The sequence below is a fragment of the Scyliorhinus torazame genome, chromosome 18 (assembly GCF_047496885.1).
Source record: "Scyliorhinus torazame isolate Kashiwa2021f chromosome 18, sScyTor2.1, whole genome shotgun sequence".
Lineage (NCBI taxonomy): Eukaryota > Metazoa > Chordata > Chondrichthyes > Carcharhiniformes > Scyliorhinidae > Scyliorhinus > Scyliorhinus torazame.
This window is the reverse complement of record NC_092724.1, coordinates 125,160,231-125,184,506: the sequence shown is the minus strand read 5'-3', so window position 1 is coordinate 125,184,506 and position 24,276 is coordinate 125,160,231. Positions and strand designations below refer to the sequence as shown.

Below are 24,276 nucleotides of genomic sequence, written 5' to 3'. Positions count from 1 at the left end.
TGAATATACACGGTTGCCCTTTGGAGTATCCTCTGCCTGCGCAATTTTTCAACGTGTTATGGAGGGCATTTTGAGAGGTTTACCACGTGTGGCTGTCTACCTAGATGACGTTTTGATTCCAGGGACGTCGGAGCAGGAACATTTGAACATCTGGAGGCTGTCCTTAGACGCCTTTCGGAGGCTGGAGTCCGTTTACGTCGCACAAAGTGCGTATTTCAGGCAAAGGAAGTAGTCTACCTAGGTTATCGGGTGGACCGCGAAGGCTGCACCCCGTCGCAGAGAAGGTGCGTGCAATTCTACATGCCCCCGCCCCGACTGACACTTTGCATCTTCGTTCTTTTCTCGGTCTCGTAAACTATTACAGGAAGTTCCTCCCCAATCTGGAAACTACGCTGGCCCCTTTGCACTTTCTGCTAAAGAAAAATCGCACCTGGGTTTGGGGTCAGCCGCAAGAAACCGCTTTCCGGCGGGTAAAGCAACAATTGTCGTTGTCTGGGTTACTAACCCACTATGATCCTGGAAAGCCTTTGCTCGTCACATGTGATGCATCCCCGTATGGTATTGGGGCCGTCCTGTCCCACAAGATGGAGAACGGGGCCGAACGACCGATAGCTTTCGCCTCCCGCACATTGACTGCAGCGGAGAAAAAGTACGCGCAGATCGAGAAGGAGGGCCTGGCAGTGGTTTTTGCGGTGAAACGCTTCCACCAGTACGTGTATGGCCGCCATTTCACTATCGTGACTGATCATAAGCCCCTGCTGGGACTTTTCAGAGAGGATAAGCCACTACCGCCCATTGCTTCTGCACGGATCCAGCGCTGGGTTATGTTGCTTGCTGCAGACGAGTATTCTCTGGAGCACAAACCAGGTACGCAGATAGCAAATGCCGACGCACTGAGCCGATTGCCTTTATCGACTGGCCCCATGTCGACCCCCACGACCGGTGAGGTGGTTGCAACCCTAAATTTTATGGACACCTTGCCTGTCACGGCATCACAGATCCGTGAGTGGACCCAGACGGAGCCAGTCCTGTCAAAGGTTCGGCACATAGTCCTGTATGGTGGGCAGCATAGACAGCTCCCAGGCACGTTGCGGGCATTTTCCTCCAAGCTGTCAGAATTCAGCGTGGAAGACGGCATCCTCTTGTGGGGGGCGCGTGTGATTGTCCTGGAAAAAGGCCAGGAGCTGATACGAAGAGACTTGCACAATGGGCATCCAGGCGTGACCAAAGTGAAAATGTTGGCCCGGAGTTATGTCTGGTGGCCAGGCCTCGACACCGACATTGAGAAGGTGGCCCAAAACTGCTCCATTTGCCAGGAGCATCAGAAGCTTCCGCCGGCCGCGCCCCTACATCACTGGGAATGGCCAGGGCGGCCTTGGGCACGCTTGCATGCAGATTTTGCAGGCCCTTTTCAAGGATCCATGTTCCTTCTACTAATTGACGCCCAGTCCAAATGGCTAGAGGTGCATAAGATGCAGGGGGCAACGTCCTGCGCAACAATTGAAAAGATGCGTTTATCGTTTAGTATGCATGGCCTCCCCGAGGTGCTGGTCACGGATAACGGCACTCCATTCACGAGTGAGGAGTTTGCGAGGTTCACGAAGATGAACGGCATCCGCCATATCCGCACTGCCCCTTACCACCCGGCTTCAAATGGATTGGCAGAGCGCGCAGTGCAGACATTCAAAAGAGGCCTAAAGAAGCAGTCTTTCGGATCAATGGACACGAGACTGGCTCGCTTTTTGTTTACGTACAGGACCACCCCCCCATGCAGTGCTTGGGGTAGCTCCCGCAGAACTCCTAATGGGCTAGAGACTTCGCACCCGCCTTTGTATGGTTTTCCCGGAAATTGGCGCAAAGGTACGCCGCACACAAGAATGGCAGGGACAGGGATTTTCTCGGCATCGGCCGATTCGGCAGTTTGCGCCCGGTGACCCAGTGTTCGTTCGGAATTTTGCTGGTGGTGCCCAATGGGTTCCTGGTGTAATCTTTCGCCAAACGGGCCCTATATCTTACCAAGTGCAAGCCCAGGGTCATCTCCAGCGAAAACATGTAGACCACGTTCGGTCCAGAAGACCATCTCCTCAAAAGATTCCCCGCCCCCGAAGCTCATTTCAACAGCCGCAGAGACCAGAGACAAGGGAAGGTAGTCCTCACAATCTTCCACTGGTGCCTCACTCGAAGCCTGCGCAGGTCGTTATGGGAACGAATGGAGATAGAGACGCTGACATGACGGAGGCAGCAGACACTGACTCCGAGATGGAGACACAGGATGCATCAGAGGGGGAATCCTCGGGTCCACGGGCCTTGGATGTACAACCGTTGCGCCGTTCATCACGGAAGTGCCGGTCTCCGTCTCGTTACACGCCGCCTGATCCAGCGCCGCGTGCAAATGGTGTCCGGCCTGCGGCCAAACGAGTCCGGCGCCCTCCTTCGCCAGGGTCTTCGGTGGATTCCTTGGACTTTGGGGGGGGGAGGGATGTTATAACCTGTCTACTTACCATTGGCTGGGGACAAATGACTATCCCACAATCCTATGGGAGTATGAGCTTCCCCAATGAGGGGGGCGGAGAAACCACTAGTAAACGCCTAGTATAAATAAAGCTGGCCAGTTCAGGAACCAGCAGGAAGGAGTATGTAGCAAGGGAAGTTACTGCTACTGTTATGTATATGTTATAGTAAATAAATGTTATTACTTTGTATCCTTAAAACTCGTGCTGGATTCTTCGTGGCCCTTACAAAAGGGGCCCGAATAAAAAAAAATTCAGAGTGTATGTGAAAACGTATACAAGAGAAGGAAAGAGAGTATGATGAGACTAGCAGCTGATATAAAAAAGGAATCCACAAGTCTTCCACAGGCATACAAATAACAATATGGTGATTAAAGGAGTGGGCCAAATTAGGGTCCAGAAAAGATTTATACCTGGAGGCAAGATGCATGGCTTTACCAAGGAAGATACTGCTGCACAGATCATAGTGAAAGACAAAATAATCCAGGCACTTGAAGCATTTAAAATTTATAAGAAGGAGAATGCAGAAGGACTTGGTCAGGCTAAGAGAGTGGGCAAAAAAGTGGCAGACGGAATACAATATGGAAAAATTTGTGTGAGGTTATGCACTTTCGTAGGAAGAATAGAGGAATAGACAATTTTCTAAATGGGGAAAAGATTCGCAAATCTTTTTTTTAAATTTAGAGTAGCCAATAATTTTTTTTTCTCCAAATAAGGGGCAATTCTGCATGGCCAATCCACCTAACCAGCACATCTTTGGCTTGCGGGGGTGAAACCCACACAGACATGGGGTGAATGTGCAAATTCCACACAGACAGTGACCCAGAGCCGGGGTTCGAACCTGGGTCCTCAGCACCGAAGTCCCAGTGCTAATCACTGCGCCACATGCCACCCCTCAAAGCTTCGGAAATCTGAGGCACAAATGGACTTAGGAGCCCTAGTTCAGGATTCTCTTGAGGTTAATGTGCAGATTCAGTTGGTAGTTAGGAAGACAAATGCAATGTTAGCATTCATACAGAGAGGACTAGTTCACAAGAGCAGGGAAGTGCTGTTGAGGCTGCATCAGGCTCTTGTCAGATCCCATTTGGAATATTGTGAATAGTTTTGGGCCCAGTTTCTAAGGATGTGCTGGCCTTAGAGGTGATCCACAGGAGGTTCACAAGATGATCCCCGGAATGAAGGCCGTGTCATATGAGCATTGCAAACATTACAACCTTGTTCAAAGGAGTGTAAAGGTACGCCCAGCAACTATGGATCAGTCAGTCTAAGCTTTCTAATTTAAAATTGACATTTTCTAAAAGCTTTTGGGACAATACCACTTAAAAATAGATTTACGACAAAGATAATGGGAACAAATTTTCGGCCTTGTTGCGCCAGGCGCAAATCCCGCTACTTCAGGAGAATTGCGGGAGAGCCCCAAAACAGACTGCCGCAAATCAGTTTCCCATTCTTCCGGCACTGAGGAGGAACAAGCGGGTGAGTACCCTGTCTACACTTGCCTCCAGGGTGCCGAGGGGTTCCTTCAGGGGAGGTGGGTGTCAGAGGGCTTTGGCTGGAGGGGCTCAGGTCAGAGGTCTTTCCTGGGTTGGGGGTTGTGTGGCAAGTCTTCTCTGTGTAACACTGGAAAACCTTTGAACTCTCTCCCAACATGTCACGTTCAAAGATCTGTTCGGTGAAGGTTAAAAATCTTCCCTCTGTTGCCTTCAAACCTTTGACTTCTCTCCCAGCATGTCAATATCAGTGATTTGTCAGATGAAGGTAAATATCTCCCCTTTTCACATTCAATTTCATTCACCTTTAACTTTTTCAAGCCTCTGGGCTTGCTGAGAAGTCTAAAAGCATTGAACTGCAGTGTTTACAATCAATTTCACCGTCCTTTACCTTTTACGACCTTCTTGAATGATAGGCCAAGGCTATTTCAAAGGTGGGGTTAGCATTGTTTGTTTTTATAGCTCTTCACAGTCCATTAACTCTGGAATGCTTCCTCTTTTGAGCAGATATTGTTTCTAACCGTATTTTTCTTTGTTCTTCCCAGAAAGAGGTGTTGTTTTTAACCACAGTTTTTTGATGGCTGGGCTTCCTCTGTTCTGACGTCCTTCCGAAAAAGTCCAGGGAGTGCGGCCCCTGACACCCTGGCAGTGCCAATCCAGCACCTTGCCTGGCACCACCAGCCTTGCAGTGCCAACAAGGTTGCCAATGTCATGGTGCTGTGGGGGTTGGAGGGAGGAGGAGCAGGTCCTGAGGGGGGGGGGGTAAATCAATGGGGGAGAGTATTGAATGGGGGTGCCTTTGGCGAACTCATAGTAGGGTGTTGCTCACCTGGGAGGGGGGGGGGTCTGGCCAGTGATTGTAGGGGTGCTGTTTCTGAGATCTTTTGGGGATCTGGCCTTTCTGGCTTCTTTGGGTCCCACAGTGCGAATCATCCCTGGCTCCAAAAACATTTCGGAGTGAGGGCGGATTGAGAAGTGGATCACGACAACCCACCCGAGGGGAATCACACCTCATTTCCTGCCGGAGACGACATTTAGAAATGTAGTCCACTACTTGGAAAGAGCACCCTACTTAAGCCCACACCTCCACTCCATCCCCATGACCCAGCAAATCCCACCTCACCTTTTTGGACGGAGGGCAATTTAGCATGGCCAATCCACCTAATGCACATCTTTGGGTTGTGGGAGGAAATCGGGGCACCAGGACGAAACCCACAGAGACACGGCGAGAACGTGCAGACACCGCACAGTGACCCAAACCCGGGAATCGAACCTGGGACCCTGGCGCTGTGAAGAAACGGTGCTAACCATTCTGTCCAAGGGTACGTGGAAAGAAGAGGATTTTGACCCCATGAACAGCTAAATAGTTAGTGGGCGCAGAAAAAAGCAAGTTTCTTCGACTGGAAGCATGTAATGAATTTTGTTCATGTACAGTCAATAATGGGACAAGTCCCATTGCTAGATACATGAATGAACTCATCTGATACCTCAGCAAAAGATTAAACAGAATAGAAGACCCTGCTTACATGTACGACATGAAAAGATTGTAGCAAAATAAGAAAGTCAAATACAAAACTTCATTTTGTACTTAGAACATATAACATACTTGGATATAAAATTGTAGCCATCCCGATTACAAAATGGACACCTGCAAAGAATGCAGGGAAAATTGGACAATGCTAAGAAACAAGCAGGTGCAAGCTCGGTCTGTTGATTGGAACCTTAAACTCTCAGACAGGACAGAAACTACCAAACAATCTACATACTAATGAGCCATCTCCACGGACAAAAGTGAAACATATAGATACACAATGTTAGGGCAGACTGCGGTGCCAGAAGAAGCTAAGACAAAACAGACTGACAGTCACCAGGACACGCCCAGTGATCAGGGAACCACTCATCTATTGGAGGAAAATCGATACAGATGATTGGGAAAGACCCAATTAGTTTAGGCCAGGTTCAAGGACCGCCCAAAAGCGCGCGAAGCCCTTTTCCGTATAAAAGGCATCCCCCAAGGGAGAAACGCTCTCCTTTGGCTTTGGCTCTCACCGAAGAGAGAGACCTGCCTAGCAGCTGCATCAGACCAAGTAAGTCCCAAGTCACGCTACGAGATAGACGCTCCTAGTTGCTACCCTGTAAACAGCTCAACCCAGCAGCCTCAGAATCGAGCAATGGCCATTGTTCCTCTGACTGAGTGGGCGCCCAAATCTAAGTATAGGCTTTTGTAATAGTGGTAATTTAGTTTTGTAGAGTTTATGCATGAGTAGATTTGACTGTGCGTAAATAAATGAGCATTGCTTTTGAACTTACTAACTGGTGTATCGAGTCATTGATCAGTATTCGGTTCTGAACCTTGTGGCGGTGTCGAAAGGTACCTGGCGACTCTCGAGTAAACGTGATTAAACAGAACCAAATTAAGAGCCAACCAAAAGTTAGCAACAAAATCCAAAAACAAATGAGTAGTGTAAAACCTATTATAAAGTCTAATTTAGGCCACAGATAAAGTGCTGTGTGCAATTTTTAGAACATCATATAAAAAGAGGTCTTAAAAGCAATAGCAAATGTACAGCACAGACTTTCTCGGATATTATGAAAGCGGTCTCTGTTAATATAATTGTAACCTAAGCCACAAAGAGTATTTTTTAAACCAACAAGAATAGAAATTATCATACAGTCTACAAAACATTAATGGGTTTATGAAAATAATAATTTAAGATAATCGCAAGAACAAGCGTAGGTGAGAAAAGAAAATGTATTTTCCCAACAGTTGGGAATCAGTGCCCATAAATTTATTTTAAAAGCTAGTTGCTTAATATAGTGGAATATTAAATTATATGAGTGGATAGCAGGAGAATGCAAATTAGGCAGATCTTCCAAACGGAGAAAAGCTGGCACAGAATTGATTGCCTGTTTCTGTGCTATAACATTTTATGACTCAATTCGGCAACTAAGAGTTGAATGTTTTAAAATTATCTTTAGAATTACCTTCAATAGTTCCCCACTTTGTTTTTCGGCCAAGAATCCTTTTTCCATTTACCTGATACTCGAGGTTACTTCCAACCACTGCAAAAGGTACCATTGCCTAAATAACAGAACAAAATATGAAACATGTGGCCTTGAAGACAATTTCTGTCTGAATGCAAATCAGTTTTTTTTCCTAATATACCTTTGCCCTCACAAATCTATAACATCATGCCATGTTTAGTCTCCTCGCTGATCCCATACGGCAAGATTTTCTTTGTCTCTTACCGCTCTCCAATATTGACTGTGGCTACCTTTTTAAATGTACTGGTTACAATTTTTGCCAACATTGCCAACCTAGGTCTTTCCCTAATCACAGTCGGGTGAGGAAGAGAGCGAAGAAGAATTTTGAGTTGGATGCCCGTTCATCCCACATTACTTTCAGCAAGGAACTCTTCAATCGGATTTGGGTTTGCCAGTTACGTGATGGCTGTGGTTGCCTAAGATACGGGGGGGGGGGGGGGGGGGGGGGGAGGGAGGAGGAGGAGGAGGAGAACAACCCAGAAACACGTGGGACAGATTTTGCAGAATCAGGACAAGATGGGTTAAAAAAGGGTTGAACATTCAGCAAGTAGAAAAGCTTTACTGTTGCCCATAACAACAATGTTCCAGGGACTAAGGGGAGGGCAGAGTATGTGTGTGTATGTGTGTCAGAGAAAGAAGACAAGGGTGGTTAGCTCTCTGAGAAGAAACTGAATAATCAGTTATGAAAAGCGAAGTTGTGACTGGAAGGCTGAGTTTAGGGAACTCTTTTTTTTTTTTGCTCTGTAATTGTAAAAACAGTGAGTTTAGAGGGTGGTTTTTGGGTGTCTTGGGGAGAGGTACGAATTGGGTGAGAAGTATCAAGTGAATGTTCAGGAATTCACCTGAAGAAAACAGTTTGCAATTGTGCCAGTCCCAAGTGTCAAGCTGGTGCTAAATGTTCACTGGTTCATGTGTCTGTAAAGATATTTCTGGGGTAAAGGAATCGCTTTCTTGTGTTTGCTTTGAAATTTGTCTAACCTATTTGTATGCTGTAATACAGTTAACTTTTCTTGTTCAATAAATATTTTATTTTTTCTATTAAATGTTCATCCGCAGACTCCTGTGAACTTGTTCAGTAACTTTGCGTCACAGTTGGGATCTATCAAACCAGTTTTCACTCTGGGGTTTTACTTGTCCAGTATCAATAGCAGCTGGGATATTAACACATTAAATGGGATTTATGAATATGGGGCGAGATGTACCGGCCTCGTTGCGCCAGAAAAGAATGCGGTGTGGCCGGTAGATCCCTTTTCCAGGATCCCCAGCTCGCCAGGCCTAGCAAGATCTAATGTGATCTCGCGAGACTTCGCAATGTGAATCCTGCCCATTGAGGGCAGGATCACGTTCTGGCAAACCTGCATTTTTGAATGAGACAGCTAGCATCGCTCTAATACGCATTCCCTAGATCTAACCAGGACCTGGAATCTAACCCCCTCGCCTTGGAGACTTCAGGCGTGCGCCATTCAGTGCTGGTCTCCATAAATGGGGAGAGGTCCCCCAGGGCATCGGAGGCCCCCAGACGCTTTCCCTCTGAGCAGGGTGGCACACTGGCACTGCTGATGCCACCTGGACAATACCAGCCTGGCACGGTCAAGGTGTCCAGGTGGCATTGCCAGCTGGCATGGGCATTTCCAGGCTCCCACTGCCAAGATGCCAAGCTAGCATTTTCCACACGACGGAGATCGGGCCCAAGGGTGCCCGGGCGATGATCCTCTTATGGGTATGTTGGGGCTTGGGGGGGGTGGTTTGGGAGTTGCAAGATCGGGATGCCATTCTGGCGAGCAGAACTCTTCAGTGCAGAAAACGGGACTAAGGTGTTTCCCCGCTGGGGCCCCCGATCTACCTGAATGGCCGTTCAATAGGGTGGTGTTTTTTTTGGCTCCAACCGCCGGGAAACACACAGCAAATCGCACAAGCTATGGGTCTCCATTCTCTGTTGGGCAGATTGCGCCCATGATTCATTTTCACTGTCGAGTATATAAGAGAGAGCTGTGTTAGATTGCTGGAAGTTTATATTTTTCATCTCTCCATGGTTCCGGAGATCTGCCCAAGGTGAGTGACTACATGGAGGTGACATGGAGCATATAAGAATCTAAGAGGAGATGAGCGGAAGGCAAGGATAATATATGATAGAAGGCATAATAACTTCTAAAGCAACTGATATGTTCCAGAGAACTATGACAGGCCACCTAACCAGCCCACTATGGCAAATGCCCTCCTATGCTGTACTTTAGTCGTCAGCAGGCCTGACTCCAATCCAACCCCTAACTCTGGAATGAAAGTCACACGATTCCGGGCATATTTTAATCAGGATGGGTACAGTCTCGGCAGAGTAAATCTGGTCAAGTGCTCGTGTGATGCAAGAATGATTGCCCTTTTTCTCAGAATTATCAAATATCAGTTATGACAATAGAGAAACAAGGGGTGAGGTTGTCCATTCCAGGGCGCCCGGATCGAATTCCCCGATCGGACGGAGAATCGGGCGTCGGGGCAAAATCGGGATCATGCTCGGTGCCGACCCGATCATGATGCTCTAACGCCCCCGCCCCCCGGCGGCGGGAACAAGGTCCACGCCGCATGCCAGAGGGAGCATGTAAATAAACGCAAATGGGTCAACGAGGCTATTTTTGGGGAGACTCGGGCCCGTGGAGTTGCTCATCGGTTTGCATTCCCAGGGGGATTGTAAACCGGCTGCAAATCAGCTCCGCCAGGAAAATGTGTGGTTCTCCCAAAATATTTCTAAGTTCATTTGTCGCAGGTTTTTCAGGGGGTTTTCCTTCCAGCTCTGTGGCGAGATCCTCCCCACTACTCAATTACACTTAGGGAGTGATCTTCCCAAAAGGGAACAAGTTCCCGAGCGAGGAGGTTTGGCCGTGTATTTCCCAGCACTCGCACTGCAGAGAAACACATGGCTATTCAACGTGACTCGCGTTGAAGGGACCTGAGTGAGGAATGTTCGGCCGAGGTCGCACGCAGCCCCGTTTTTTACAATGGGGAGCTCCGCTCGCCGGAACTCCCCGTTGAAGTGAGAGATCGGAAAGCAATTTTAAAATGCCATCCCGAACTCCGAGGCCCCCATAAGAATCCCCGACCTTCCCCCTAGCCTGAACGCAATATGCGAGGGTCCCCCGGCAATCCCCCGCACCTCCCAACACCCATGCCAGGCAACCATATCCCGATTGCGCGTGCGCATAAAAATGCCAGTTGACACCTTGGCTGTGCCAACTGGGCAGTGCCCATGCCAATTGGCAATGCCACCAGGTTACCCAGGTGGCACCAGGAGTGCCAGGGCACCACCCTGCTTGAAGGGCATGCAGCTGAGGGCCTCCGATCCCCTTGAAGACCTCTACGGTGCCGTTCCGTCTGATCCCCGTTTGTGGGGACCAGCAACAAACAGTGCTCGCCGAAGGTCCCCGAGGCGAACCGATTGAATCCCCAAACCTAGGGAATCCACACATTAGAGTAAGGCTTACTGCCTTGCTATAATATGCAGATTTGCCAAAAAAGGGATCTCACTCACCACTTGCAATGTCTCGCGAGATTGTGTTGAATCTCGCGGATCTTTGCATGGCGGGGTCATTTTTGGGGGCCCTGGGGAGTTTTTCACTGGTTTAGCCTCACTTAGAATATTTTTCAGCAGTGGGAAGCTGAACTCAGACATCAGGCTGTCATTTAGAAATGGTGCCCTGATCTCGAAGGGAACTGGTCCTCCACATCCTCCACCCATGGACAATGTCATCCCCCACACACATGGACACTACCCTGTCGTGTTGGGTGCTCTGCTACATAGACGAACCAACACGGTTGCGGATGGTACAACTCAGTTCTATTACTAACAATAACTACATCTGGTTACTGTGGTTCGTTCATTACCCTCTAACCTGTGGACCTAGCCCTAACAGTATCTTGGAGAAGCACTCAGCACATGGTGAATGTCTGAGTGGCTTGCTGTGAGCTCTGTGCCCTGAGCTGTCTCCTGCTGGAATGAGCGGGAAGTGTTGTGTTCCCCGTTTTATAGTGTGTATGCTCTTGCCTGTGACGTTGTGTGTGTATTGATTGGTCCATTGATCTGTCCATCAGTGTGTATGTATGTTTGCACCATGATGTTTATCTGAATATCATGACATCCCCCCTTTTTTTTACAAGAATATGTGCCTATGTGGTAATAAATATAGATGTGTACTGAGTGCAGCTGAATGTGTGTGTGCAATATCTACAACATGTACATGAGGCTAAACTATATACATAGGAAGGCGTCAGGTGCAACATAGCAACGAGGTTGTACCATAAACAAAACACGTGTAAACATCAAGCATCAAAATGAACTCCTGTAACGACAAAAAGAGAAACATATTAACATTGTGGCATAATACGTCAGTGAGTTCAATGTTCAAACAGGCTCACAAGTCCAGCCTAGTAGGTGGGCGACGAATTTGGGTGGACCGCCTCAAGGGTGGGTCAGGATCCACCGGCTGAGGAATGGGCCTGGCCACAGGCGACAGAGGAATGGGCATGGTGGCAGGAAGCTCCACGAAGTCGACATCAGGAACAACAGGAGGGCGTGGCACCGGTGTATGGTCATGTAGCGAGCGCGGAAGCAGGCGAAAAGCCCGGCGATTGCGCCTGCGAACGGAGCCATCAGGCATGCGAACCAGGAACGAGCGGGGAGCCACGCGTCGGAGAACTTCGGCAGTTGCCGACCAGCCGCCCTCTGGTAGGTGGATGCGGACGTTGTCTCCAGGCGCCAGGGCAGGAAGATCAGTTGCCCGAGTGTCATGTGCCACCTTCTGCTGAGCACGCTGCTGTCGCATCCTTTGGAGTACTGGAGTATAGTTGGGTGTAGGGACCAGAATGGATGGCACAGTGGTCCTGAGGGCGCGACCCATCAACAGCTGGGCTGGTGAGAGGCCAGTGGCTAGTGGGGCCGAGCGATAGGCCAGCAGGGCTAAACAGAAATCCGATCCGGCATCAGCAGACTTGCAGAGGAGACTCTTGACGATGTGAACGGCCTTTTCCGCCTTGCCATTTGACTGGGGATTCAGAGGGCTGGACGTCACCTGTGTGAAGCAATACGAAGCAGCAAAAGAAGACCATTCTTGGCTTGCAAAACAGGGCCCAGTGTCCGACATGACAGTAAACAGAATGCCATGGCGTGCAAAGGTGTCTTTGCATGCCCTGATGACAGCGGACGATGTCAAATCGTGCAGGCGTTTGACCTCTGGATAATTCGAAAAGTAATCTATGATGATGACGTAGTCGCTGCCAAGCGCATGAAAAAGGTCCACACCCACCTTCGCCAAGGGGACGTCACCAACTCATGGGGCTGAAGCGTCTCAGGAGGTTGCGCCGGCTGAAACCATTGGCAGGTGGGGCAGTTGAGCACCATGTTGGCAATGTCATCGCTGATGCCCGGCAAGTATACAGCTTCTCGGGCCCTCCGTCTGCACTTCTCAACCCCCAGATGGCCTTTGTGTAGTTGGTCGAGGACCAGCTTGTGCATGCTGTGCACAATCCGGTCCAGCTTTAGGACACCGTCAATGACGGCCAAGTCGTCCCGGACATTGTAGAATTGTGGGCACTGTCCTTTTGAGCCACCCTCCCGTCATGTGGCACATCACACGTTGTAGAAGGGGGTCAGCCGCAGTCTCCCGGCGAATACGGGCCAGACTTGAATCATCAGCTGGCAGATTTGCCGATGTGAAGGCCACCTGCGCTTCGACCTGACAGACGAACCCCTCCGAGTCGGGCGGTGTGCTCACTGCTCTCAATAGGGCATCCGCAATGATGAGGTCCTTTCCCGGGGTGTAGACCAGTTGGAAGTTCTACCTCCGGAGCTTGAGCAGGATGCGCTGGAGGCGAGGGGTCATCTCGTTCAGGTCCTTATGTATGATGCTGACCAGGGGGCGATGGTCGGTTTCCACGGTGAACTGGGGGAGACCATACACGTAGTCGTGGAACTTGTCTATGCCGGTTAACAAACCCAGGCACTCCTTCTCGATCTGCGCATAGCGCTGTTCTGTGGGGGTCATGGCCCGCGAGGCATAGGCGGCCGGGGCCCATGATGCAGTGTCATCCCATTGCAGGAGTACCGCCCCAATGCCGGACTGGCTGGCATCAGTCGAGATCTTCGTATCACGAGAGGTGTCGAAGAACGCCAATACCGGGGCTGTGGTAAGCTTAATTTTGAGCTCCTCCTATTCCTTCCGGTGTGTGGGCAGCCATTGGAACTCCGTGGGCTTCTTTACTAGGTGGCGAAGAGCCTTGGGAGGCAAGGTTGGGAATGAACTTCCCCAGGAAGTTGACCATGCCTAGAAAGCGTAGCACTGCTTTCTTGTCTGCTGGCTGCGGCATGGCTGTAATGGCGCTCACCTTGTCTGCATCCGGACGGACCCCTGACCGGGATATGTGGTCCCCCAGAAACTTTAGCTCAGTTTGGCCGAAAGAACACTTGGCTCGGTTGAGGTGCAGGCCGTGTTCCCGTATCCGCGCAAAGACACGCTGGAGACGACTGATGTGCTCCTGTGGTGTGGTGGACCAGATGATGACGTCGTCAACATAGACGCGCACCCCCTCGATGCCCTCCATCATCTGTTCCATGATTCTGTGAAATACTTCGGATGCCGAGATGATGCCAAACGGCATTCTGTTATAGCAGAACTTGCCGAAAGGAGTGTTGAAGGTGCACAGCTTCGTGCTGGACTGATCCAGTTGGATCGGCCAAAAACCCTTTGAGGCATCAAGCTTTGTGAAAATTTTAGCCCGGGCCATTTCGCTCGTGCTCTCTTCCCGTTTGGGTATGGGGTAGTGTTCCCTCATGATGTTGTTGTTCAGGTCTTTCGGGTCAATGCAGATCCGGAGTTCGCCAGAGGGCTTCTTAACGCACACCATGGAGCTGACCCATGGCATGGGCTCCGTGACCCGGGATAGCACCCCTTGATCCTGGAGATCCTGCAGCTGCTGCTTGAGGCGATCTTTGAGTGGTGCTGGGACCCTGCGAGGTGCGTGAATGACCGGGGTGGCATCCGGTTTGAGCCGTATTCTGTAGGTATAGGGCAGTGTGCCCATGCCCTCGAATGCCTCCCTGGTTGTGGGCGAGGAGCGAGTGGAGCTGTGCCCTAAATTCTGTATCCGGGAAGTCTTATGTGCCTTCTGGAGACAGAGCGTGTACCCACTGAACGAGGTGGAGAACCTTGCATGACTGTGCGCCGAGCAGGGAGTCCTTCGATGATCCAACTATCTCGAAGGACAGTGTGGCCGTGTACGCATTGTGCGTCACCTGGAGCTGGCAGGATCCCATGGCTGGGATAACGTTTCCGTTGTAGTCGACCATCTTACAACGGGATGGCCGAATTGGTGGTCTGACCTTAAAGGCGTAGAAGGCTGGCCATGCTATTAGGTTGGCGGAGGCACCAATGTCCAAACGGAATGTTATTGGCGATCGGTTGACCATTAGGATGGCACACCATTCATCACCCGGATTGACACTGTTCACTGGCATCGGCTGGTGGGTCCTGCTTGGAGACATCCGGTTCCTGTCAATGACCGCAACGCGGAATGCTTCCCGGTCGTCTGTATCACCGGTGTGTATATCGTCCGGGTATGATTCGGAGTACGAGGCTGAACGGTCCGCACGTCCCTACGAGGCTGTCGGAATTGGGGAGCGTTGGCAGGTTGAGCTGCTCGACAGCAGGGAGCGTAATGGCCCATCTTGCCACAGCGGAGGCATTGTCGGTTCTTTGCTGGACATTGCCGCTTTAAATGTGCAGATCCACAGTTGCCGCACGTTGTGATGTCATGGCGTTCGTTGCGCCATCGCACATGCGCAGTTCGGTCCTGCGTAGAGCGCGCCTGCAGACGTACCTCTGCGTCGACGTCTCTTTTGGCACGTGCAAGCGCGGGAGGCCGTGGAAAGCGCGCGAAATGGCCGCCCTCGTCCGGGCCGTGGGCCGGGAGGAACTCGATCGCCTGGACCCGCTCGGCCTCGTAGGACCCCTGGCCTGCCGATTCGGCCACCTGGAATTGGGAGTAGCGGCTGGTCGCGTTTTCATGAAGGACGCAGGCTTCGATTGCGGAGGCTAGGGTGAGGCTTTGAATTTTGAGGAGCTGCTGGTGTAGGGTGCCCGAGGTGACCCCAAAAGCTATCTGGTCCCGAATCATGGAATCGGAGGTGGCCTCATAACCGCAGGACTGCGCGAGGATACGGAGGTGTGTCAGGAAAGATTGAAAAGGCTCATCCTTACCCTGCAGGCGCTGCTGGAAGAGGTACCTCTCGAAACTCTCATTTACCTCGATGCTGACGTGTTGCTCGAGTTTGAGAAGGACCGTCTTGTACTTCGTCTTGTCCTCACCTTCTGCGAACACCAGGGAGTTGTAGATGTGGATGGCATGTTGCCCTGTCATGGAGAGGAGGAGGGCGATTTTCCTGGTGTCCGAAGCATTCTCCCTTTCTGTGGCTTCTAGGAAGAACTGGAAGCGCTGTTTAAACAGCTTCCAGTTAATGCGGAGGTTTCCAGCGATTTGGAGCGGCTGCGGCGGGCTGATGGTGTCCATGGCGCAGGATGGCGGATTCCTCAAGATGCGTAGGCAGGTCTCACAGTTACTGGGTTCCAATCCTGGTACTATGTCGTGTTGGGCGCTCTGCTACATAGACGGACCAACACGGACTGGGTAAATAATACTGCCAGTGGACCCAAGGAAAGGGAATTCATTGATTGTTTACAGGAGGGCTTTTTGGAACAGCCTGTGATGGAGCCCACGAGGGAACAGGCCATTCTGGACTTAGTGTTATGTAATGAGCCAGACTTGATTAAAGATCTTAAAGTAAGGGAGCACTTAGGAGGCAGTGATCATAATATGGTCGAATTCAATCTCCAATTTGAAAGAAAGAAGGTAGAATCAGATGTAAAGGTGTTACAGTTAAATAAAGGTAACTACAGGGGCATGAGGGAGGAACTGGCGAAAATCGACTGGGAGCAGAGCCTGGTGGGAAAGACAGTAGAACAGCAATGGCAGGAGTTTCTGGGAGTAATTGAGGACACAGTACAGAGGTTCATCCCAAAGAAAAGAAAGGTTATCAGAGGGGGGATTAGGCAGCCATGGCTGACAAAGGAAGTTAGGGAATGCATCAAAGCAAAAGAGAAAGCCTATAATGTGGCAAAGAGTAGTGGGAAGTCAGAAGATTGGGAAGGCTACAAAAACAAACAGAGGATAACAAAGAGAGAGATAAGGAAAGAGAGGATCAAATTTGAAGGTAGGCTAGCCAGTAACATTAGGAATGATAGTAAAAGTTTCTTTAAATACATTAAAAACAAACGGGAGGCAAAAGTTGACATTGGGCCGCTCCAAAATGATGCTGGTAATTTTGTGATGGGAGACAAGGAAATAGCTGAGGAACTGAATAAGTACTTTGCGTCAGTCTTCACAGTAGAAGACATGAGTAATATCCCAACAATTCCGGAGAGTCAGGGGGCAGAGTTGAATATGGTAGCCATCACAAAGGAGAAAGTGCTAGAGAAACTAAGAGGTCTAAAAATTGATAAATCTCCGGGCCCAGATGGGCTACATCCTAGAGTTCTAAAGGAGATAGCTGAAGAAATAGTGGAGGCGTTCGTTATGATCTTTCAAAAGTCACTGGAGTCAGGGAAAGTCCCAGAGGATTGGAAAATCGCTGTTGTAACCCCCCTATTCAAGAAGGGAACAAGGAAAAAGATGGAAAATTATAGGCCAATTAGCCTAACCTCGGTTGTTGGCAAGATTCTAGAATCCATTGTTAAGGATGAGATTTCTAAATTCTTGGAAGTGCAGGGTCGGATTAGGACAAGTCAGCATGGATTTAGTAAGAGGAGGTCGTGTCCGACAAACCTGTTAGAGTTCTTTGAAGAGATAACAAATAGGTTAGACCAAGGAGAGCCAATGGATGTTATCTATCTTGACTTCCAAAAGGCCTTTGATAAGGTGCCCCACGGGAAACTGCTGAGTAAAATAAGGGCCCATGGTATTCGAGGCAAGGTACTAACATGGATTGACGATTGGCTGTCAGACAGAAGGCAGAGAGTTGGGATAAAAGGTTATTTTTCGGAATGGCAACCGGTGACGAGTGGTGTCCCGCAGGGTTCAGTGTTGGGGCCACAGCTGTTCTCTTTATATATTAACGATCTAGATGACGGGACTGAGGGCATTCTGACTAAGCTTGCCGATGATACAAAGATAGGTGGAGGGGCAGGTAGTATGGAGGAGGTGGGGAGGCTGCAGAAAGATTTAGACAGTTTAGGAGAGTGGTCCAAGAAATGGCTGATGAAATTCAACGTGGGCAAGTGCGAGGTCTTGCACTTTGGAAAAAAGAATAGAGGCGTGGACTATTTTCTAAACGGTGACAAAATTCATAATGTTGAAGTGCAAAGGGACTTGGGAGTCCTAGTCCAGGATTCTCTAAAGGTAAACTTGCAGGTTGAGTCCGTAATTAAGAAAGCAAATGCAATGTTGTCATTCATCTCAAGAGGCTTGGAATATAAAAGCAGGGATGTACTTCTGAAGCTTCATAAAGCATTAGTTAGGCCCCATTTAGAATACTGTGAACAATTTTGGGCCCCACACATCAGGAAGGACATACTGGCACTGGAGCGGGTTCAGCGGAGATTCACACGGATTATCCCAGGAATGGTAGGCCTAACATATGATGAACGTCTGAGGATCCTGGGATTATATTCATTGGAGTTTAGGAGGTTGAGGGAAGATCTAATAGAAACTTACAAGATAATGAATGGCTTAGATAGGGTGGATGTAGGGAAGTTGTTTCCATTAGCAGGGGAGACTAGGACCCGGGGGCACAGCCTTAGAATAAAAGGGAGTCACTTTAGAACAGAGATGAGGAGAAATTTCTTCAGCCAGAGAGTGGTGGGTCTGTGGAATTCATTGCCACAGAGGGCGGTGGAGGCCGGGTCGTTGAGTGTCTTTAAGACAGAAGTTGATAAATTCTTGATTTCTCGAGGAATTAAGGGCTATGGAGAGAGAGCGGGTAAATGGAGTTGAAATTAGCCATAATTGAATGGTGGAGTGGACTCGATGGGCCGAATGGCCTTATTTCCGCTCCTATGTCTTATGGTTGCGGATAGTACAACTCAGTTTTATTACTAACAATAACTACATCTGTTAACTGGTTACTGTGGTTCGTTCATTACCCTCTAACCTGTGGACCTAGCCCTAACACTATCTTGGAGAAGCACTCAGCACATGGTGAATGTCTGAGTGGCTTGCTGTGAGCTCTGTGCCCTGAGGTGTCTCCTGCTGGAATGAGCAGGAAGTGTCGTGTTCCCCGTTTTATAGTGTGTATGCTCTTGCCTGTGATTGGCTGTGATGTTGTGTGTGTATTGATTGGTCTGTTGATCTGTCCATCAGTGTGTATGTATGTTTGCACCATGATGTTTATCTGAATATCATGACATACCCCACACCCCCCAAGGGAGGACACCATGCTAAGGGGTCTGTGCCCCCCCCTCTTCAATCCTCCCCAAGCGCTCTTACAGCACCCCTTCCCTTCCAGTAACCCCACCCACCCCTCCCAACCTCCTGGAGGCCCCTACTTACCTGCCCTGCACACCCCGACCCTTCAAATCCCCCTCCACCCTCCTTTCATGGGCATGGCCCCCCTCGGGCCCTGACTCTTGGCAGTGCCACCCTGGCACCCAGGCAGTGCTCCTACCAGCTTGGCAGTGCCAGGGGGAACAGTGCCAAGGTGCCAGCTGGGCTCTGCCAAGGTGCCCACATTCCAGGAGGAGGACTAAGGGGCCACACTGCACTGACACTGGCCACCAGGGGCTTCTGATGACCTGGGAGACCCCCACGGGTTACATTCTGCTTGATCCACGTTTGTGCGGACCAGTGCTGAGCGGTGCCCGGCTCTAGCCTCCCTGGGGAGGCTGGAGAATCGAGAAAGGCCAGTAGATTCCGGGTGACTAGGTCTTAAGTCAGTTTAAGACCTACTTCCAGGAGTGCTGTTTGGTCCCGCCCCTTTTGGGCGGAGTTCCAACTCCAACGTCTCACGGGACTTGGGTGAATCCCGCTAGGCGCAGAGGCTGTCGGGAAGACCCGCTGGAGGGTTCTCCCGGGATTCTCCGGCCGCGTTGTGTTCTCGCTTGTGCGCATTGTGGACAAGAGAATCGCACGCAAAGTCTCCCAAATGGAGAATCCCGCCCTGGAGGCAATTCTGTTCTTAATTTCCATTTGCGGACCAATGCTTCAGTATTTGGACCAAATTTTCAACTCATCAGAAACTGTGGGTGGGACTTTCCATCACCGCCCAGCGCCGGGATCATCCGGTCCTACTGAAGGCAATGGACTTTTGGCTAGGCTGCCAAATATCGAGTGGCGGGTCACACCATGGCGAGGCAGTGGAATGCCAGAGAGTGTCCAAAGACTGACTCAATTATATACTGCTACACAGTGTTAAAAATAATTCAAAATGGTTGCCATCAGGCAAATGAATCTCCAATGGCATCCAAACAGATAGCAGCTATAGGCATGTAAAAGTCGCTCACCATAAAAATTATCTTTATTTTTCAATTTTTAAGCAACCCTCAAGGTTTATGTAGGATAAACAAATAAGCATTATATTGAAGAAATAACACCAGGCTCCAAGCACACTCCAGGGAATTTCAGGTTAAATGCATTTGGACTTAAACAAATTCTACTTACTCTAATTTTGTCATTTATCAGTCGATCCTCTGCATCTTCATCAAATTGTCTTTGAGGATACACGTCAATGTCATATTTCTGAAGGTCATTCCTGATCTGCAACAAATAACCCATTGATGTGCTTAAATCAGTCACTGTGCAGATTAATTACAAAGCCTGGTGTTGTCTTGTGTTTACACTTCAGGAAGTACATTTTTAGTTTGCCCCCCCACCGTAGCCGCAGTGATGGGTCCTTGCTGTCAAATTAGCCACAGCTCTAGCTGTGCTAACTGCGGATACATTTGTTCTCAAGTTAACCTATTCACCTCTAATTTTCCATCTGCACAATTTCCTTATTACCCTTTGTCATGATTTTTTCATTCACGGTGCCAATCTTTTTGTTTGCTAGCCCCGTGTTTTTTTAAAATAAATTTAGTGTACCCAATTCATTTTTTCCACTTAAGGGGCAATTTAGCATGGCCAGTCCACCTAGCCTGCACATTTTTGGGTTGTGGGGGCGAAACCCATGCAGATATGGGGAGAATGTGCAAACTCCACACAGTGACCGAGAGCCGGGATCGAACCTGGGACCTCGGCGCCGTGAGGCTGCAGGGCTAACCCACTGCGCCACCGTGCTGCCCCTGCTATCCCCTTGTAATTATGCAGGAAATACCTTTTCTAAACCGGTTTTGCTGTGATGTGTTGGGTGTTCTGGATCACATGCAGGTCACCAACACTTGAAGTAGTGCAACACTGTTTTATTAAAAGGTAAACTATTTAAACATACTTGAACTGTGGGTAAATACGATACCAGCTTTAACTAAAGACCTTTGCCTTGTCCTAACCAGTTGATGCACTCAGCACATGGTGAATGTCTGTGTTGCAGGCTGTGAGCTCTGTGCTCCTAGCTAGCTGCTACTCAAATGAGCAGGAACTCTGATGCCCCCTGTCTTTATCGTGTGTGTGCTCTCACTGGTGATTGGCTGCGGTGTTGTGTATATTGATTGGTCCCACTGTGTGTCCATCAGTGTGTGTCTGCACCATGATATACTGGTGTATATTATGACATCCCCCCTTTTATATTAAGAAATGTGCCTGTGTGACAATAAATAATGTGTGCGAAATATTTACAGGACTATGTACATAAAACTAAGCTATTTACATGGGAAGGTGCCTGGTGCAGAAAAAAACAGTGTCACATAAATAACGAGATGAACACTATATACAAACCACTTGAACGATTAAACGGAAGGACAGAACAGACCAGAGAGTCCATTAGTGCAAAGTTCATAAATTAAGTCTCTGAGGTGGGCGACGAATTCTGGTTGACCGCCTCAAGGGTGGGTCAGGAGCCACCAGCTGAGGAGCGGGCTGGACTGCGTCGGAGTGAGGAGGATGCAGAGTAATTGGAATCTCTGCATAGTCCAGGTCAGGGACAACAGGAGGGCGTGGCACTGATGGAGGAGCACGCAGCGAGCGCGAACGAGACAAAGGGCACGTCGATTACGGCGCAGAATGGAACCATCCGGTAGACGAACCAGGAACGAGCGGGGAGCCATCTGCCAAAGAACCACAGCAGTTGCAGACCAGCCACCATCCGGAAGATGGATGCGGACGTTGTCATCTGGAGCCAGAGCAGGAAGATCAGCTGCATGGGCGTCATGGCCGCCTTGTGCTGTGCATGAGACAGTTGCATTCGTTGAAGGACCGGAACGTGGTCGAGGTCTGGGACGTGAATGGGCGGCACCGTCATCCTCAGGGAGCGACCCATGAGCAGCTGTGCTGGCGACAGGCCAGTGGACAGTGGGGCCGAGCGATAGGCCAGCAAGGCGAGGTAGAAGTCGGATCCCGCATCGGCAGCCTTGCAGAGGAGCCGTTTGACTATGTGGACTTCCTTCTCTGCTTTGCCATTGGATTGGGGGCTACAGGGGACTGGATGTCACATGCACAAAGTTGTACCTCCTGGCAAAGTTGGACCATTCCTGGCTTGCGAAGCAGGGGCCATTGTCCGACATCACAGTGAGTGGGATGCCGTGACGAGCAAAGGTGTCCTTACAGGCACGGATGACTGCAGACGATATGATGTCGTGTAAACATACCACCTCCGGGTAGTTTGAAAAATAGTCTACAATCAGAACATAGTCCCTGCCCAGCGTGTGGAACAGGTCGATGCCGACCTTGGACCAAGGAGACGTGACCAACTCATGGGGCTGTAGGGTCTCACGTGGTTGGGCCGGCTGGAACCGCTGACAGGTGGGGCAGTTGAGCACTGTGTTGGCGATGTCCTCATTGATGCTGGGCCAGTACACTGCCTCTCGGGCCCGTCGGCGGCACTTCTCCACGCCAAGATGGCCCTCGTGTAGCTGTTCCAAGATGAGCTGGCGCATTCTGTGCGGGATAACAATGCGGTCCAGCTTGAGGAGGACACCATCGACTACCGCCAGATCGTCTCTGATGTTGTAGAACTGCAGGCATTGGCCCTTGAGCCACCCGTCTGTTAGGTGGCGCATGACACGCTGTAGCAGGGGGTTAGCCGCAGTCTTGCGGCGAATTTGGATGAGGCGTTCACCCGTGGCCGGTAGATTGGCCACGAAGACCACATGGCCGTCAACCTGGCAGACGAATCCCGCTGGGTCACATGGGGTGTTGACTGCCCTGGAGAGAGCGTCGGCTATGATCAGGTCTTTGCCCGGGGTGTATACGAGCTGAAAGTCGTATCGCCGGAGTTTGAGCAGAATGCGCTGGAGGCGAGGCGTCATGTCGTTCAAGTCTTTTTGTATTATATTGACCAGCGGGCGATGGTCGGCTCGACGGTGAATTGGGGAAGGCCCAGGCACTCCTTTTCTATATGCGCGTAGCGCTGTTCCGTGGGGGTCATGGCGCGTGATGCATATGCAACGGGGGCCCATGATGAGACCGCATCGCGTTGCAGGAGCACTGCCCCAATGCCAGATTGGTGGCATCGGTCGAAATTTTTGTCTCTTTCGCTGGATCGAAAAAGGCCAATACCGGGGCCGTGGTAAGTTTGGTTTTAAGTTCTGTCCATTCGCTCTCATGGCTGCGACGGCAGCCACCTTGTCCGCATCCGGCCGCACATCCAACTGGGAGATGTGGTCCCCTAGGAACTTGAGTTCCGTCTGGCCGAAGGAGCATTTGGCTCTGTTGAGGCGTAGGCCCTGCTCCCGTATGCATTTGAACACGTGCTGGAGGCGACTGATATGCTCCTGTGGGGTGGTGGACCAAATGATTATGTCGTCAACATAGACGCGAACACCTTCAATGCCTTCCATCATTTGTTCCATGATCCTGTGGAATACTTCTGACGCCGATATGATCCCAAACGGCATCCTGTTGTAACAATATCTGCCAAAAGGGGTGTTAAAGGTACACAGTTTCCTGCTGGATCTGTCCAGTTGAATTTGCCAGAATCCTTTCGAGACGTCAAGTTTGGTGAAGTGCTTGGCCCGAGCCATCTCGCACGTGATCTCTTCGCGCTTGGGGATTGGGTAATGCTCCCTCATTATTTTGCGATTCAGATCCTTTGGATCAATGCAGATTCTGAGTTCGCCGGAAGGCTTCTTTACGCACACCATGGAACTGACCCAGTCGGTTGGTTCCGTAACTCTGGAGATCACGCCTTGGTCTTGGAGGTCCTGCAGCTGCTGCTTGAGGCGGTCCTTGAGGGGTGCTGGGACTCTGCGAGGTGCATGCACCACAGGCATGGCGTTCTGTTTGAGTATGATCTTGTAAGTATATGGGAGCGTGCCCCATGCCTTCGAAGACGTCGCGGTGCTGGTCGATGATGGCGTTGAGTTGCACCCTGAAGTCAGCATCCTGGAAGGCAGACGTGTCATCAGGAGAGAGAGAGAGAGAGTGAACTCTTTGAACGAGGTTTAGCAATTTGCACGCCTGTGCGTCAAGCAGAGAGTCCTTCGAGGAGCCCATGATCTCGAAAGGAAGGATGGCTTTTCGTGACTTGTGTGTCACTTCGAGTTGGCATGAGCCGGTAGCAGCAATGACATTGCCGTTGTAGTCCAATAGCTGGCAGGCCGATGGGAGAATGGTTGGTTTGACACAAAGGATTTGGAAAGCAGACCACGCCATGAGATTGGCGGATGCACCAGTGTCCAGGCGGAATCGTATTTGGGACCGCTTGACCATCAGGGTGGCACAACACTCATCGTCTGGATCGATGCTGTATACGAACAGCGGCTGGTGTCTTTGCTTCGGGGACAGCCTGTTTTTCATTACGACACCGACTCGAAAAGGTGCCTTCGGGTCCTCGGTGTCACTGCTGTGTGGGAGGTCGGAATCGGACTCGGTGGCCGTGGGTTGAATTGCCCAAACATTCCTGCGAGGCTGGCTGAAGCGATATGAATTGGAAGGCTGAGCTGCTCGACAGCAGGCAGCATAGTGGCCAAGTCTTCCACATCATACGCATTGTCGAGATTTTGGGGGGCATTGCCACTTTAAATGGGCGGAACCACAGTTGCCGCACGTTGTGACGTCAGCACGCTCGCGGTGCGGTCCTGCGTGGTGCGCGCCTGTGCATTACGTTCCTC

General features: G+C 50.2%; 1 protein-coding gene across 6 annotated transcripts in view; it reads right to left on the bottom strand.

Annotated features, from left to right (window-relative positions):
• LOC140395489 (septin-9-like) overlaps nt 1–24,276 on the bottom strand; it is a 397,275-nt gene that overhangs the window by 21,122 nt on the left and 351,877 nt on the right. For all 6 annotated transcript variants that reach the window (XM_072483289.1, XM_072483292.1, XM_072483293.1 and 3 more), the window contains 2 exons: nt 19,736–19,831; nt 6,986–7,082 (listed from right to left, as the gene is read on the bottom strand). In XM_072483289.1, the coding sequence (XP_072339390.1) occupies nt 6,986–7,082; nt 19,736–19,831 (193 nt within the window). The remainder of the gene's footprint in view (nt 1–6,985; nt 7,083–19,735; nt 19,832–24,276) is intronic.